The sequence below is a fragment of the Ovis aries genome, chromosome 15 (assembly GCF_016772045.2).
Source record: "Ovis aries strain OAR_USU_Benz2616 breed Rambouillet chromosome 15, ARS-UI_Ramb_v3.0, whole genome shotgun sequence".
In the NCBI taxonomy this organism is placed as follows: Eukaryota; Metazoa; Chordata; class Mammalia; order Artiodactyla; family Bovidae; genus Ovis; species Ovis aries.
The window spans coordinates 52,109,264-52,124,706 of NC_056068.1; the positions used below are offsets into that span (position 1 = coordinate 52,109,264).

The following is a 15,443-nucleotide window of genomic DNA, read 5'->3' on the forward strand; positions in this document are numbered from 1 at the left end:
TGTGCTCAGTCGCTCAGTTATGTCTGACTTTTTGCGACCCCGTGGACTGTAACCTACCAGGCTTCTCTGCCCATGTAAAATTTCCAGGCAAGAGTACTGGAGTGGGATGCCATTTCCTACTCCAGAGGAATAGGAATCCCTGACCCAGGGATTGAACCCGCCTCTCTTGTGTCATCTTCGTTTGTGGATGGATTCTCACCACTGGCACCACCTGGGAAGCCCCCATAGATTATGTATGGATATGGGTTATTATTTCTGACAAATGTACCATTCTTGTGTAATGTGTTTATGATAAGGGAAGCCTGGTGTGGGGCATACGAGAATGCTATCTTCACACCTTTTCTGAAAATCTGAAAACATTCTAAAATAAACCTGTGGCTGATTCATGTCAATGTATGGCAAAACCAATACAGTATTGTAAAGCAAAATAAAGTAAAAAAAAAAAAAAAAGCCAAATCTGTTTGCTCTGAAAACTTAATTAAAACTGATTTCTACTCTCCCTAAAAACCCTGGTTTCTTATCAGGCTCACAGAGTCAGTCCTAGTTCTCTCAATCCCTCCTCTACAGGCACAGGTGAGAAGGGGGTTTGCTTAGGAAGGAAGGACTACAACTCCCAGAGTGCCCCTGTGCGGTTGTCAGGAGCAACCAAGGAATGCAGACTAACAGACCTGCCACTGGAGTCAGGACTATCCACCGACTGACAACCGGCCAGCCATGGGCCAGGATTATTACTCTGTGCTCCAGATCACTCGCAATTCAGAAGATGCTCAGATCAAGAATGCGTAAGTTGGGGCAGGAGCAAAGCTTTTGGGTTGTGCTGGGACAGGCCTCACCCTCATCTCTTCCAAACTGAACTTTCTAGCACAGTTTAGGGCAGGCAAGGTAAACCATGTTCCTTCTCTTACTTCTTGCACACCCTCATCCTGGCTTTGGGTTGGATCAGGGTTCCCAATTCATCATCCCTTACCCTCTATGCCCTGTCTGTTCTCCTGGGTACCATGGTCTTCCTAGAAATAAAGTGAGAACAAAGGAGACTTTACCCTTAATATTGTAGAGACCCACATGATTGCGAACGGGAGAGTGACCTGGCCAGATATGTTACAAATTTTATTCTGCTGTCACGTGGGATTTTGATATTGAATAAATCCCATCTCTGAATAGTTCCATCAAGTCTCGGGGACTTTGTAGTATTTCTGAGAAATCCGGGGCAGGAATCAGAAGATTTTTCTGAAAAAATGTTTTTTGGTGAGTATTATGTGGGTTCAGTGTGGTCTCAGCAGCTGGAGATACTACTGTGAATCAGACGTGCAGCTTAATTTTGTTGATGAATACAGATGTTGAATAAGTCACAGTAAGCTTGATGAATGTTACTAAAGGGGACATACAGGGCATGTGGAAGCTATATTAGAAAGAGAGAGACCCCTTCAGTGGCTGTCACAATAATCAAGGCAAAAAGATGAGGCTTGAAGCAGGGCAGTGAGCTGGAGAGAGAAGAGAGAATGGACTTAGTTATTAATTGGATCATTGAGGGGTAAAGAAAAAGGGAGGAATCTAGGATAATTTCATGGACTAGTGACAATAGCTACACTCCATTGAACTGTGCAGATGCTGTTCTGAGAACCTTCTATCATTTCATTTAATCCTCACAACAGCCTGAGCAGCAGGTACCATTATTATCCCAGGACCATTTGCCTAGTAACCAGCAGAGTGAATATTCAGTCACCTTGCCTACTATTGTTGCCTACCATGGATCACATCCAGTAAGGGATCTCAGTGAGCTAACTGGAGAGAGTCTACAGTGGTTGAGAAATAAGACACAAACTCATGAATCAATTAGAGAACAATTCAGGATAGTCTGTGATGTCATCCACCGTTCATAACATTTGGTTGGCCAGTGAAACGTGTCTAGGGAAATGTCACAAGGAGAAAGCGCAGTTGGAAAGCAGAAAGATAACCTAAGCATTAGAAGCATTGTTTCCATGGGGAAACAATGGAAACAGTGAGAGACTTTATTTTGGGGGGCTCCCAAATCACTGCAGATGGTGACTACAGCCATGAAATTAAAGGATGCTTGCTCCTTGGAAGGAAACCTATGACCAACCTCGGCAGCATATTAAAAAGCAGAGATATTACTTTGCCAACAAAGGTCCGTCTAGTCAGAGGTATGGTTATTCTAGTAGTCATGTATGGATGTGAGAGTTGGACTATAAAGAAAGCTGAGCGCAGAAGAATTAATGCTTTTGAACTGTGGTTTTGGAGAAGACTCTTGAGAGTCACTTGGACTGCAAGGAGATCCAACCAGTCCATCCTAAACAAAATCAGTCTTGAATATTCATTGGAAGGACTGATGTTGAAGCTGAAACTCCAATACTTTGGCCACCTGATGGGAAGAACTGACTCATTTGAAAAGACCCTGATGCTGGGAAAGATTGAGGGCAGGAAGAGAAGGGGACGACAAAGGGTAAGATGGTTGGATAGCATCACCGACTCAATGGACATGAGTTTGGGTGGACTCCGAGAGTTGGTGATGGACAGGGAGGCCTGGCGTGCTTCGGTTCATGGGGTCGCAAAGAGCCGGGCATGACTGAGCGACTGAATTGAACTGACTGAAGCATTAGAAAGAGTGAGGTCTGAACCTAGGTTCTCTTACCTGTTAGCTGTAGGATCTGGGCAAATTACTTAACCTTTCTGAACCTCAGTCTTCCCATCTCTTGAAAAAAAAAAAAAGTTGTTGTGGTACTGAAATAGAATTATATGAGATAATGAGATGAAAATGCAGAGCAGTCATTTGCATCTGAAACCATGTCTTATAAAGAGTGATTAAAAAGACAATTTATGTTCTAAATGACAGTTTTTAACCCTTCTTCCCTGAAACAACCCTTAAAGCGTGAATCACTTGTTTGAGACACTCCGTTATGGGAGTACCTAGATTTTGACACACACGCACACCCAAAAGACTAAACATATAATGAAGTAAAGTACCAAAGTGATTCATAATCACCCAGCTATTAAGTTCTTATTCATTTTAGGCTGCCACTTCTAGGCTGTGACTTCACCCCTTTCTCTCCCACTCAGGAAAGCAGGTGCCCCAAGAATCATCTTAAAATCCCTCAAGTTTATATGAGAAGCTGAACTCTTCTCAAACCTCATTACTTTTACTCACTGTTAGAGTTTTATTGCAATTCTCATACTTAACTACAACCTTTGCAAGTGAGAAGGGCTGATTTGGGACTTTCAGGGAGGCTGTGACAATTGCCTTCAAGTCCTTCAAGGTGGAGCAGATTCTATCTGTAAGGCCCCAGATCAGAACTGTGACCCTTGTGGATGGAGACAGAGTTGCAGAACAGCAGACCCAGCTCAGGAAGAGAAAAGTGTTACTCAAGAGTCAGAGCGGTCCCACAGCAAAAGGGGCTGCCTTGTGGAATGGTGAGTTCATGTCGCTCATTCACTCATTGCACTTGGTGAGAGGCACTGAGGACGCAGAACTGGACACAGCAGCTGAAGGGACTCACTCACAGGCCCATCAAACAGCGGGAGCACTGTGTGCTAAATACCAGCATCAAAGGCACTGGCGCTGCTGGAAAGGAAATCTAATCTAGAATGGAGGCTGCAGTCAGGGAAGGCATCCTTGAGGAGCGGACCCCTGAGTTGAATGTGGAAAGATGAATAAATATTTGCCAGGAGGAGATGAAGGGGGCTGGAGAGGGTTGATCATTCCGGGTAAAAGCAGGAGAGTATTGAAGGCATCAGCAGTGCAGCGTGCAGAGTGCAGAGCCTGGAGAGAAGAACCAGAGAGGCTGTGGCAGCAAGGAAGGGGAGTGAGTGAGAAGGGCGGAGTGAGAAGGAGGAGTCGAATCTTAGAGACATTCGGGTTTTACACTAAATTCAAAGGGCGGGGATTTCCTTGGTGGCCTAGTGATTAGGATTCAGCGCTTTCACTGCCATGGCCTGGGTTTAATCCCTGGTCTGTGCAGTATGGCCAAAAAAAATTTTTTTGAGTTTTTATGGGACTTCTCTAGTGGTCCAGTGGCTAAGACTCCACACTTCTAATGCAGGGGGCCCAGGTTTGATCCCTGGTCAGGGAACTAGATCCTACATGTTGCAACTGAGAGTTTGAAAGCATCATTTAAAAGATCTCAAATGCCGAAATGAAGATTAAAGATTTCTCATGCCAGTACAGCCAGATAAATATTTTAAAAAATGTTTTTGTTGTTTTAAAAAGAGAGAAACTCTGGAGCTGGATGAGATTTGAATCCTGACTCCTTGAAGGAAAAAAAAAAAAGACAAAGGAGGAACCAGTGAAGGGTTCAGGCAGAGAGTGACTTGGTCAGGGAGCATCTTAAAAGGGCGAGTTAACCAAAAAGAGAGAAATCAAACTGGTGGCAGCACACAGAATAAACTGGAGTCGGGGGCGGGTTGGGGTGGGGGGGACTGGAAATAGGAAGACATAGTTCTGCAATAGTTGTGGAAATGAAGAGGCAAAAAGAAAGCATTATCTAGAACGAAAAGCCAGTGTGAGTTTTCATTGGAACAGGGGTGTAAGGGTCAAAGGAAAACTTGGAGCCAAAGATACTCAGCTTTTCCACTTCAGGTTCTGTACAAATGGCAGGCAGCTGACAGCAGAGCCAGCTCTGAGCCTTGGACTGTGCCTCAAGGTATTAATCCTTCTTCTCTAGGTACCGGAAACTTGCCCTTAAGAACCACCCGCTGAGATCCATTGAGCCAGGTGCAGTGGAGACATTCAGGCAAATAGCAGAGGCCTACGATGTGCTGAGTGACCGTGAGTGACTGGGGCTGAGCGTGAGGGTGGCTCCTCTGCAAACCGCCCCCGCCTTCAATGTCATTCCTTCAATGTCATTGCTTACTCAGAAGAGTGTCAGGCTTTCTGAGGGGGCCCAATGGAGAGCAAGCATTCCTCTTCCCGGCCCAGAATCTAAGCAAAGTAGACACAAGCTAAGGTAGAGGACATGGTGTGGAGAGCCCCCAGATTAGGCTGACCTGCTTCCCGAGTCTCAGCAGTGCAGGGCCCGGGGCAGGGGCTCCCCAACACCGCCCAGGCCTCACCTGTCCCCTGCAGGGGTGCAAAGTGAGATCCTTGCTGCCCAGGGAAGAAGGCTAAGGCTGAGGCAGACATACCCAGTTATTCCCAGAGTGCCAAGAAGCCAAATCTCTCTCTCCCTGAGGACAGCATAAGTACCAAGGGACAGAGAGAGGTCTGTGATTGGGAAATCTCTCTCTGCTATGGCAACCTGAAGCCTGGGGAAAGAGATCCTCGCCTCTGTGGGGTGCAGTGCCCACGTGGGTTCCCTAAACACTGTCCTGGAGGCTGTGTGGATACTGTGCAGAAGAGTGGCCAGAAGATCACTAAAGTTTCCCCAGCCCCAGGTTTTCAGGACTTTGGATTTCCAAGCTCTAGAATTTGGCAGCTCTTGACTTCTTATATCCTACAGGCTCAAGGCACTAGGACTGTATTTACCCACATAAGACAGTAGCTGTAATGACTGAGTTAAACCAAACGCCAGCTCAATAGCCCGACCCTCAGTCTCCTGGTTTCTTCTCCAATCCCCAACCCTCCCCAGCAAGTTTTAGTTTTTCTCATCTCTCCTCTGGGCTATGGGGCCATACGTAGGTCCACCCAGGGTGAAATTAAATCCCTAACTTCTAGTGTCTCCCTCTAAAGACTTCCAGACCATGGCCACTTTAGAAATAAGTCTGTTTTCACCCTGCTTCTTCCACTCTGCCCCATATCCTCTGGCTTCCCAGCCCTCCAGCTCTCTTAGCCCCCATGCTGGCCCCTTGTCAAGGTGACGCATATCCACAGCTGTGAAAAGAGGCATCTATGACAAGTTTGGAGAGGAGGGTCTGAAGGGCGGAATTCCTCTGGAGTTTGGATCGCAGACCCCATGGACAACTGGTTACGTCTTCCATGGCAACCCAGAAAAGGTTTTCCATGAGTTCTTTGGAGGAGATAACCCCTTTAACGGTAAGAGGCCCTGCCTGCCCCTCTGCCTTACTAGGGAAGGATATAGCTGTAGAAGATGCTTTTCTTTGAGTAGTTTTGTTTACTTTAAGAAATATATATATAGTCATAAAATATATATATAGAGAGAGAGTCATCCATGCTCAGTCGCTAAGTCGTGTCCAACCATGACCCTGTGGACTGTAGCCCATCAGGCTTCTATGTCCACAGGATTTCCCAGGCAAGAATACTGGCATGGGTTGCCATTTCCTTCTCCAGGGGATCTTCCTGATCCAGGGATCAAACTCACACCTCCTGTTGTCTCCTGTATTGGCAGGTGGATTCTTTATCACTGCTGCTGCTGCTAAGTTGCTTCAGTCATGTCCGACTCTGTGCGACCCCATAGACAGCAGCCCACCAGGCTCCCCTGTCCCTGGGATTCTCCAGGCAAGAACACTGGAGTGGGTTGCCATTTCCTTCCCAAATGCATGAAAGTGAAAAGTGAAAGTGAAGACGTTCAGTTGTGTCCAACTCTTAGGGACCCCATAGACTGAAGCCTACCAGGCTCCTCCATCCATGGGATTTTCCAGGCAAGAGTACTGGAGTGGGGTGCCATTGCCTTCTCCACTTTATCACTGAGCCACCTGGAAAGCCCCATATATATATATATTTTAAAAACCCTATTTATTGAAAAAGAAATAAATTTCAGCCCTCCATTCCTTCCCCCAGAAGTAGCCACTCACTGTTACAGTTTATGTATCCTTCTAGAAATACTCTGTGCATTTATGAGTTTAGATTTATTTTCACACAGCCTTTCATCTTGTTAAGAAAATGGGACCACACTGTTTACACTGATTTTTTTCACTTTTATCTTAGAGATTCTCTTATTATACATTATATTACATACAGATCTACCTTATTTATTTTAATAGTTGCATATAAGATTCCATTGTACAGCACAGAGCTGGGCAGGGGTAGAAGAAGTTGAGGAAAGAGGAGTTTGGGGACATATTGGTGACCTCTCTAACTGGTTAGTGATTAACCCTGCCTCTCCCGGATCTCAGCTGCTGACTTTATAGGAACTTGAGTCTGAGATCTGTAGTGGTCTTGAGCTGGGCTGAATAGTGAGGAGAAATGAAGTCTGGGGGAGGGTAGGGAGGACTGTATGCTGTGACCCGTCTTCCACGGAAGCTAACACGTCATTTCTGGCTCTACCAACCACTGCCACCAGAGGACACTCCTCCCACTCCTGAGGCAGCCAGAGTTGAGGAGCACTTGCCCAGAGTTGGGGGAGGGGAGGGGGGGATGGGAGATAGGGAAGTGTGGGTGAAGGGAGTCTAAAGAGGAGGATGAAGCGGTGGAGAGCCTCAAGAGATGATTATCTTTGGATCTGCAATTGAGGATTTACTGAGTCCAAGCTTGTACTGCTCACTTCAGGACAGGCCAATAAATTAACAGATGGGTTGTTAGGTCAAGGAATAGCAACTTTATTTGCAAAGTCAGGAGACTAAGAAGATGGTGGGACCCATTGTGCCAAAGAACCATCTTGCCTGAGTTAGAATTCAGCCTTCCTTTAAACTAAAAGGGGAGGAGTGAAGTCAAACATGACTATGTCAAAGCCTTTGACTGTGTGGATCAAACAAACTGTGGAAAATTCTGAAGCAGATGGGAATACCAGACCACCTGACCTGCCTCTTGAGAAACCTTTATGCGGGTCAGGAAGCAACAGTTAGAACTGGACATGGAACAACAGACTGGTTCCAAATAGGAAAAGGAGTACGTCAAGGCTGTATATTGTCACCATGCTTATTTAACTTCTACGCAGAGTACATCATGAGAAACGCTGGGCTGGAAGAAGCACAAGCTGGAATCAAGATTGCTGGGAGAAATATCAATAACCTCAGATATGCAGATGACACCACCCTTATGGCAGAAAGTAAAGAAGAACTAAAGAGCCTCTTGATGAAAGTGAAAGAGGAGAGTGAAAAAGTTGGCCTAAAGCTCAACATTCAAAAAACTAAGATCATGGCATCCAATCCCACCACTTCATCGAAAATAGGTGGGGAAACAGTGGAAACAGTGGCTGACTTTATTTTTCTGGGCTCCAAAATCACTGCAGATGGTGACTGCAGCCATGAAATTAAAAGACGCTTACTCCTTGGAAGGAAAGTTATGACCAACTTAGCATATTAAAAAGCAGAGACATTACTTTGTCAACAAAGGTCCATCTAGTCAAAGGTATGGTTTTTCCACTGGTCATGTATGGATGTGAGAGTTGGACTATAAAGAAAGCTGAGCGCCGAAGAATTGATGCTTTTGAACTGTGGTGTTGGAGAAGACTCTTGAGAGTCCCTTGGACTGCAAGGAGATCCAACCAGTCCATCCTAAAGGAGATCAGTCCTGGGTGTTCATTGGAAGGACTGATGTTGAAGCTGAAACTCCAATACCTTGGCCACCTGCTGAGAAGAGCTGATGCTGGGAAAGATTGGGGGCAGGAGGAGAAGGGGACAACAGAGGATGAGATGGTTGGATGGCATCACTGACTCAGTGGACATGAATCTGGGTAAACTCTGGGAGTTGGTGATGGACAGGGAGGACTGGCGTGCTGCAGTTCACGGGGTGGCAAAGAGTCAGACATGACTGAGCGACTGAACTGAACTGAAAGTCAAACATCTAGTTTCACTCAGCCTTAGAAGAGGATGTATTCATTTCTTCCTCCCTTCAGTCATTCATAGGTGAGCCTGGTCAGCATGTCTCCTGTGAGCGGAGCAAAGGCATTTTAGCTTAATGTTCATCACCTGGGAGGCGGGGTTCCCAGTTGTTTAGTTGCTAAGTTGTATCTGACTCTTTGCAACCCCATGGACTGTAGCCCACCAGGCTCCTCTGTCTGTGGGATTTCCCAGGCAAGAATACTAAAGTGGGTAGCCATTTCCTTTTCCCAGAGATGGGCCTTTATGTATAATTTAAGCTTATAAGCAATATCCATTTAGTGATTACCTTGTAATAGAATTCAAAGGTGCTTCCCTATTACAAGGGCAGCACACAAGCCTGGCCAAACAGGCCTCAAGTCTGTGAAGTGGGAATGGGGGGCTAGGTGTTACACTTGGGGACTGAAGAGGTGAGGGATAGTCTGTGAATCTGAGTTTCTGGACATAATTTCTCTTACTCCTCACCTCTCCCCACCTCCTGCAGAGTTTTTTGATCCAGAAGGAAACGAGGTAGACTTGAAATTTGGGGGGCTCCGGGGCCGAGGGGTCAAGAAACAGGATCCTCCAATCGAACGAGACCTCTACCTGTCCCTGGAGGACCTATTTTTTGGCTGCACCAAGAAAATTAAGATCTCCCGAAGGGTGAGTACTTGGGAGCCATCTTCTATCCCCTCCAACCCTACTGGTCACCTCCTCCCTGATCCTAAGTGGAGACCTCAGCTATGGTCTCACAGAAGCATAGAATCTTAGATTTGGAGCCCTAGGATGGTTGAATTCTAGAATCTGAAGTTTGGAAGGGACAGTTGAGGGTTTTAGCATGGCTCTTTCCTCCTGTAGGAATCCCCTCTGTGTGCTTTCCTACTGGGGACCAACTCTTTCCCTTCTCAGCTCAGCCCCATCCCTGAGGGAAGTGGGAAGGCTCTGGACGGGAGTAGTCTCCTGTGAATTCTGACCTCTGGGTGTTTCCTGCCAGTCCCCTGCAGGTTTCTTCTGGGTGTTCGCCTCAGGAGTAAGAAGGAGCCATGTGGGCATGGAGGGTGGGCCATGGCATGTTTCCGAAGGGGACTGGTTGAAGAAGACCCTCAAGTGCCTCAGGTCCCAGACCCCATCCTGGCCCCTGTCCCTTGGTCCAGCCCTGTGCTAGGCACCCAAGCAAGACCCCTCACACATCTGCCCAGCAGAGGAGATGCCAGCCGCAGCCATGCTTTCCATGGAGGGAGGGCACCCAACTGGGCATGTGACTGGGAAATAGATGGACGATAGAGGAATGCTTTGGGAGAGGCCAAGACATGTTGCCCTCCGTTTTTTTCCCTTTGGGATTAAGAGATCTGCCAGAGGCTCCAGGTCAGAGCCTCTGGGGTGGGACAGCAAGTCAGTGCGAGTTCACCGTGTGTCTGTCAGTCACTAAGACCACGTAATTTCTAGGGCTGGAGTTGTGACCTTGATCAACTCATGGGGAATGCTTGGCACCTCAGGCCCCAACCCTATGACATATCCTGCCATCCTGGAATCATAAGTTCTTGATTCCAGTGGAATAGGATGGGAGTAGGGATGGCTCAGACAGGTTCTCCCAGTGCTGGAGGACTGAGCTGCACACAGATCCCATGGAGCATCTTTCACGTGTGTTAAAGCCAGCTGGGAAATCCTGAGCCTACCTCCTTCCCCATCATCTCGCTACAGGTGCTGAACGAGGATGGGTACTCCTCTACCATCAAAGACAAGATCCTCACTATCGATGTAAAGCCTGGTTGGAGGCAGGGCACACGTATCACCTTTGAGAAGGAAGGGGACCAGGTGAGGGTTGGGAAAGCTGTCTAAGGTCAGTTACCTGGGTTCATGTGATGGGAAGACTGAGGAGGAAGGAGGCCCCTGGGAGCCCTTGTCTGGAAGGGAGACCAGTCTGCAGGGGAGATGAGCTGATCCCTATTGCCTCTTCTGAGGGACAGAGCCTCCCACAGTGCCTCGGTGAGTGGGTCACCCAGGACTTCTCCTCATTTTGCAGAGTGAGAAACAGGCCCAGAGAGAGAAGGGACTTGCCCAGGGCAAGAGCACCAGAGCTGAAAGAAGATCCCAGTCCTAACATCAATGCTCTGATTTTCTTTTCAAAAAATTATTTACTTATTTGGCTGTGCTAGGTCTTAGTTGCAGCATGTGGGATCTAGTTCCCTGAGCAAGAATCAAACCCATGACCCTGCACTGGGAATGTGGAATCTTGGACATTGGACCGTAGGGAAGTACCCTTCCTGATTTTCTTGTGTGTTTCTCTGAGTAAAGCTCAATTGTAGGAGCTACTCAGAAGCCATTTATTTATAATAATTTTAAATTACTTATTTAAATAAGAATATAAAATTATTGTCCAAAGTGTGCTGATTCCTCAAATTCTGAAAAGAGAAGGAATGATGGTATTTTTGGAGCCAGAGAGATGAATTCCTCTGCCCATATCTCTTGCCTTTCTCACTTATGAAACACCTACTTCTGAAAACCCACTTCAAGACCTACCTCTAGGACTTCCCTAGTGGTCTAGTGGCTAGTACTCTGCATTCCCAGTGCAGGGGGTCCAGGTTCCATCCCTGGTCAGGGAACTAGATTCCACATGTCACAAAACCAAGATCCATCACAGCCAATTAAATTAAATTAAAAAAAAAAAAACCACCCAATTCTAAAGCTCCCCTCTGTAGGCAGCCTTCCCTGACCTCTCTCTGAGCTGCCACCGCTGGGTTCCCTTTATCTCAGTCTTGAGGATTCACTGTGTCCCTGCTTCCCCCAGACTGGAAACCCTGGTGGGTAGGGGCCAGTCTGATTCCTCTGTTCCTCTGTTGAACTCCCACAGGAGTTCCAGCAGAGTTCTGGGGCTTCATGAAGCTTGGCAGGACAGTCTTGCAGGCAATACTCTGACCCCAACCCAGTATGCTGCCCTCCAGCTGTGTTGATCTACTTGGGCTGCAGAGTAATGGCAAGGGGAGGGTGATGGGCAGGGAGTGGGTGTGTGTAGTCATTGGGGTAGGTTTCTTTCTAAGGCCAAAATGGAAAGGCCCTTCCAGAAAAACTGGTCTAATCTCCTTGTTGTTCAGATGAAGATTTGGAGACAATAGAGAAAGGAACTTGGCCAAGGTCCATAGCCAATTAGTCCATGTCACCCCTTGGCCTCCCCTGCCCAGGGTCCCAACATCATCCCAGCCGACATTATCTTCATTGTAAAAGAGAAGCTACACCCTCGCTTCCGCAGGGAGAATGACAACCTGTTTTTTATGAACTCCATCCCCTTGGGCAAGGTGAGTGGGCACAGTGGAGGAGCAAAGGGTGGGCAGATCACCTGGGCTCCACCAACCCCTTTACCTCCCTCTATCATAACATATATCAATGTCACTCTTTTCTCCCAGACTGTGAACTCCGGAAGGCAGGTAATTGCTCAGTTCACTCACCTGTTAGTCCTTGAACATCCTTTTGTCTCCTTGAGGTCCAGCTTAGAGCCTGGCATCAGATAGTCTCATAAAGTATCTTCCAAACAAAATGGACATAGCGACCACTCCCACTTTTGGCCTTCATGTCCCCTAGGCTCTGACCTGCTGCACCGTAGAGGTGAAGACCCTAGATGACCGTCTGCTCAACATCCCCATCAATGACATAGTCCAGTGAGTCTATTTACTTGGGCCCCAGTAGACGGGAGAAGGGCTTCCTGGTCCTTAGAGGCTTGCCTGGTACAGTTGTTCAGGTGGCACCCAGTTCAAGGGGGTGAGAGGGATCGAAATCCAGCCCCCATTCTGGCCAAGCTGTGGGCTGCATTTATTTGACAAATGGAGTGCCTTTTTCACTTGTATGAAGTCATCGTGGAGGCTAGAGGCCCCCATTGTTAGGAAATCCCTGTTGTCCTCATCCTCTAAAATTTCCAGAACTCTGAGATGCATCCCCCAAGCCCCTTCCCCAGTCCTCTGTGTGGGAAGCTTGGCAACCAAGCACTCCCCACTCCAACCCAGGGTCTGCTCACTTTCCTTCCCTCCTTGTCCTGGTTTCCATCTAAATGAGATTCCTGGAATCCTCTGGAATCACAGACTCAGTGTAAATGGATTTCCAGGGAGCAAGCTGTCTGGAACAAGCCAGTCTCCTCTCCCCTGCCACTGGTTCTAGAAGCTGGTGACTGCTGCATGCCTGAGGTTATGTGAGCAGGGGCAGATGTCTGGCTCTCGTGCCCTCTGAGTTCCCTTCTTTCATCTTCCCCTATCTCAGCCCCAAGTACTTCAAGAAGGTGCCAGGGGAGGGGATGCCACTGCCGGAGGACCCCACCAAGAAGGGGGACCTCTTCATTTACTTCGACATCCAGTTCCCCACCCGCCTCACACCCCAGAAGAAGCAGATGCTGCGCCAGGCGTTGCTGACATAACGTAATTCGTAACTAGGGTGGGCTGGAGGCTGAGCAGGGGGAGGGGAAGGTGAGCGGGGCCTGATCCCACCCCTACCCAGCCTCAGGGTGTGCAGGGGAGCCTGCCCACTGCACAGACAGGACATGAGGACTGGATGGCATGGGACTTTTGAACTGACACAATAAAGTTTTATTTCCTATCCTCCAGCTACACCCAGGAGAGTTATGTGTTAGATGGAGAAGAGCTTTATACAGCCCTTCTCGTGGAGCAGAGGCAAGGGCGGGGCCCAAGAAATTGAGGAGCTGGGACCCCATCCTATGTGAGCCTGGCCAGGTCTCTGAGGGTTCAGAGCCTCTGTGCTCCCACCTTGATAGTGAGGTGCAGTGAGGCATCATCTCTGAGGGTCCCCAGATCTATTTCTCATGACACAAACTCTCTGGAAGGGCAGTCTCTAGTGTGATATAGTCACAGTGTACTCAGGAAAACTGAAGCACAGAGAGCAAAACACTTGTCCCAGGTCACACAGGGCTCAGTGGCAAAGCTACATCAGAACCTTGAAGGCCACTTCTCACAACTTCACTCTGCTTAGAGGCAGCGCAAAGGACACAGTGCCAGAAATGGCTTAGGTTTCTGCCTTGCCAGTCTCCATTGCTGGTTCTGTGCAGTGGGTCCTGAGCTAGAACTAGGCAGGTTCTTAGAACTGGGCTCTGCTTCTAATCCTGCCCCTGCCCCTTTGGACATTATTATCCATCTTGCTGGTAAGGCAGAACCCCTAAGCCTCCTCAGGCTGCTCACTGATGTGAAGGTGCTTGGTGAACTCATGGCATAGGTATCAGGGTTACAGCATTGCTGCCAATATGGCCTATGGGAGTGCCAGCCTCCAGGCCCACCTGGGCTTGTGCAGACCACACCTGCTTCCCCAGTCTGCCTTCTGTGCCCGGGGAGGCACCCCTCACTGAAGTCTGGGCTTGGGCTAGGAGAGATTCAAGCTTATGACAGAGAGGGTGGACACTTACATGGAATGACTTAAGAGACACCAGAGGGAATTCCCTGGTGGTCCAGTGGTCAACAGTGAGGGTTCAATCCCTGGTTGGGGGACTAAGATCCCATAAGCCTCGCAGTGCAGCCCCTCCCCCCAAAAAAAACAAAGAGGTGGGCCAAAAGAGGGCCCCGTAGAATAGATATTGCTTCGATTCCACCATTCAAAATATCATATTAGCTTAAGCCATTTCAAACCATCAGGGAGAAAGCCGCAGACCTTGAGATGTAGAATCTGACCCACGGTTCATTAAATAATGTGGGCTTTGGAGTTAGGTACACCCCCAGGAGTTCTTGCCAGCTGTGTGCCTTTGGGCAAATTGCTTCACCTCTTTGAAGCTATTTATGATCCCTATCTTGCAGGCCGAGGATTCCACACCTTACTTCTGAGCTGAACAGGGTTAGGTTATGAGTGGAAACCAGAGGAGTGGAGCAGACTCTGCCGTGAGGCAGGACCTAGGTGGAGAGATGGTACTAGATGCCCTGGTTTGACAGCGAGTGGGTGAGGACCTGCCCGGTGAAACTCTGGCAGTCTAGCTCTCCTCTAGGCCAGCAGCAGGGCCTGCTCCTAACCTCTGCCTTGTGGTGATTCTCAGGGAAGCCTGGTTTCAGGCCTGCTGAGAGCCATTTAGGAGATTGTTATTAGGTCAGTGTGGTCTTCAGTGCTGCATGTCTGGTGCAGGCAGCGAGGGAGGAGCTACTGCGGCCTACTGGTATGCTGGTCAGTGTTCCTACAACCTCTCCCAGCTCCTGTCTCAGGATCATTCCTAGAACAATGAAGTCTGGTGGTCTCATGCCCAAGCGAGTGTCTGAAACACAAGACTGTTCCATGAGCCAGCTGACAAACACACCTGGGGCAACAAACTGCCCCTCGGTTTCCTCTCGTGCAAAACAGTGAATAACCTGTTTCACAGGATTAATGTGAGAATTAGGGTGGATTAAGCACACTGACTGGATCCCCTGTTTAGGCTGACCCCTTGCCACCCTGGCTTGATTCATGACACCCAACCTTGTCCCTCCTGGGGACTGAGACCTCAGCTCAAGTGAGGAATCCTGCCTGGGCCCTCTTTCCTTCTCCACAACCCTGACATGTGGGACCCCTTGCCTGAGCACTGAAGAGCCCAGCCTCCAACTCTGACTAGTGGGGAAGGCCTGGTAGCACCAGCTGGCTGAAGCAGGAAGGTCTCTGGGTGTGGCTCCACAGCCACCTAACAGGACTCCTGAAGGACCCCAGCACCAGCTCCCCAGCACTGGTACACAGGGGGAGGGAGGAATCTGGTTCCCAGACTCAGTTCAGCTGCAGATCTCCTATGTGTCCTTGGCTGCATGACCTGTCCCAGCCTTCAGCTTCTTCAGACATCTATAAAATGGGCCTGGATG

The 15,443-nt window shown here is 48.4% G+C and overlaps 1 protein-coding gene across 1 annotated transcript; it reads left to right on the plus strand.

Moving 5' to 3' along the window:
• Positions 1–661: 661 nt before the first annotated feature.
• Positions 662–13,231, plus strand: DNAJB13 (DnaJ heat shock protein family (Hsp40) member B13). Its single transcript, XM_004016312.5, has 8 exons — positions 662–782; positions 4,677–4,780; positions 5,822–5,983; positions 9,152–9,309; positions 10,348–10,461; positions 11,826–11,939; positions 12,223–12,299; positions 12,892–13,231. Exons 1-8 carry the CDS (start codon positions 715–717, stop codon positions 13,043–13,045), a joined length of 951 nt encoding a protein of 316 aa, XP_004016361.1. The 5' UTR covers positions 662–714; the 3' UTR covers positions 13,046–13,231.
• Positions 13,232–15,443: the final 2,212 nt, after the last annotated feature.

Bases quoted from the DNA above. Each gene is read 5' to 3' on its own strand.
- DNAJB13 (XM_004016312.5), top strand. From the start codon at position 715: ATGGGCCAGGATTATTACTCTGTGCTCCAGATCACTCGCAATTCAGAA. The intron at 10,462-11,825 runs GTGAGGGTTGGG...TCCCCTGCCCAG, and splicing joins TTGAGAAGGAAGGGGACCAG to GGTCCCAACATCATCCCAGC. The intron at 11,940-12,222 runs GTGAGTGGGCAC...CATGTCCCCTAG, and splicing joins ACTCCATCCCCTTGGGCAAG to GCTCTGACCTGCTGCACCGT.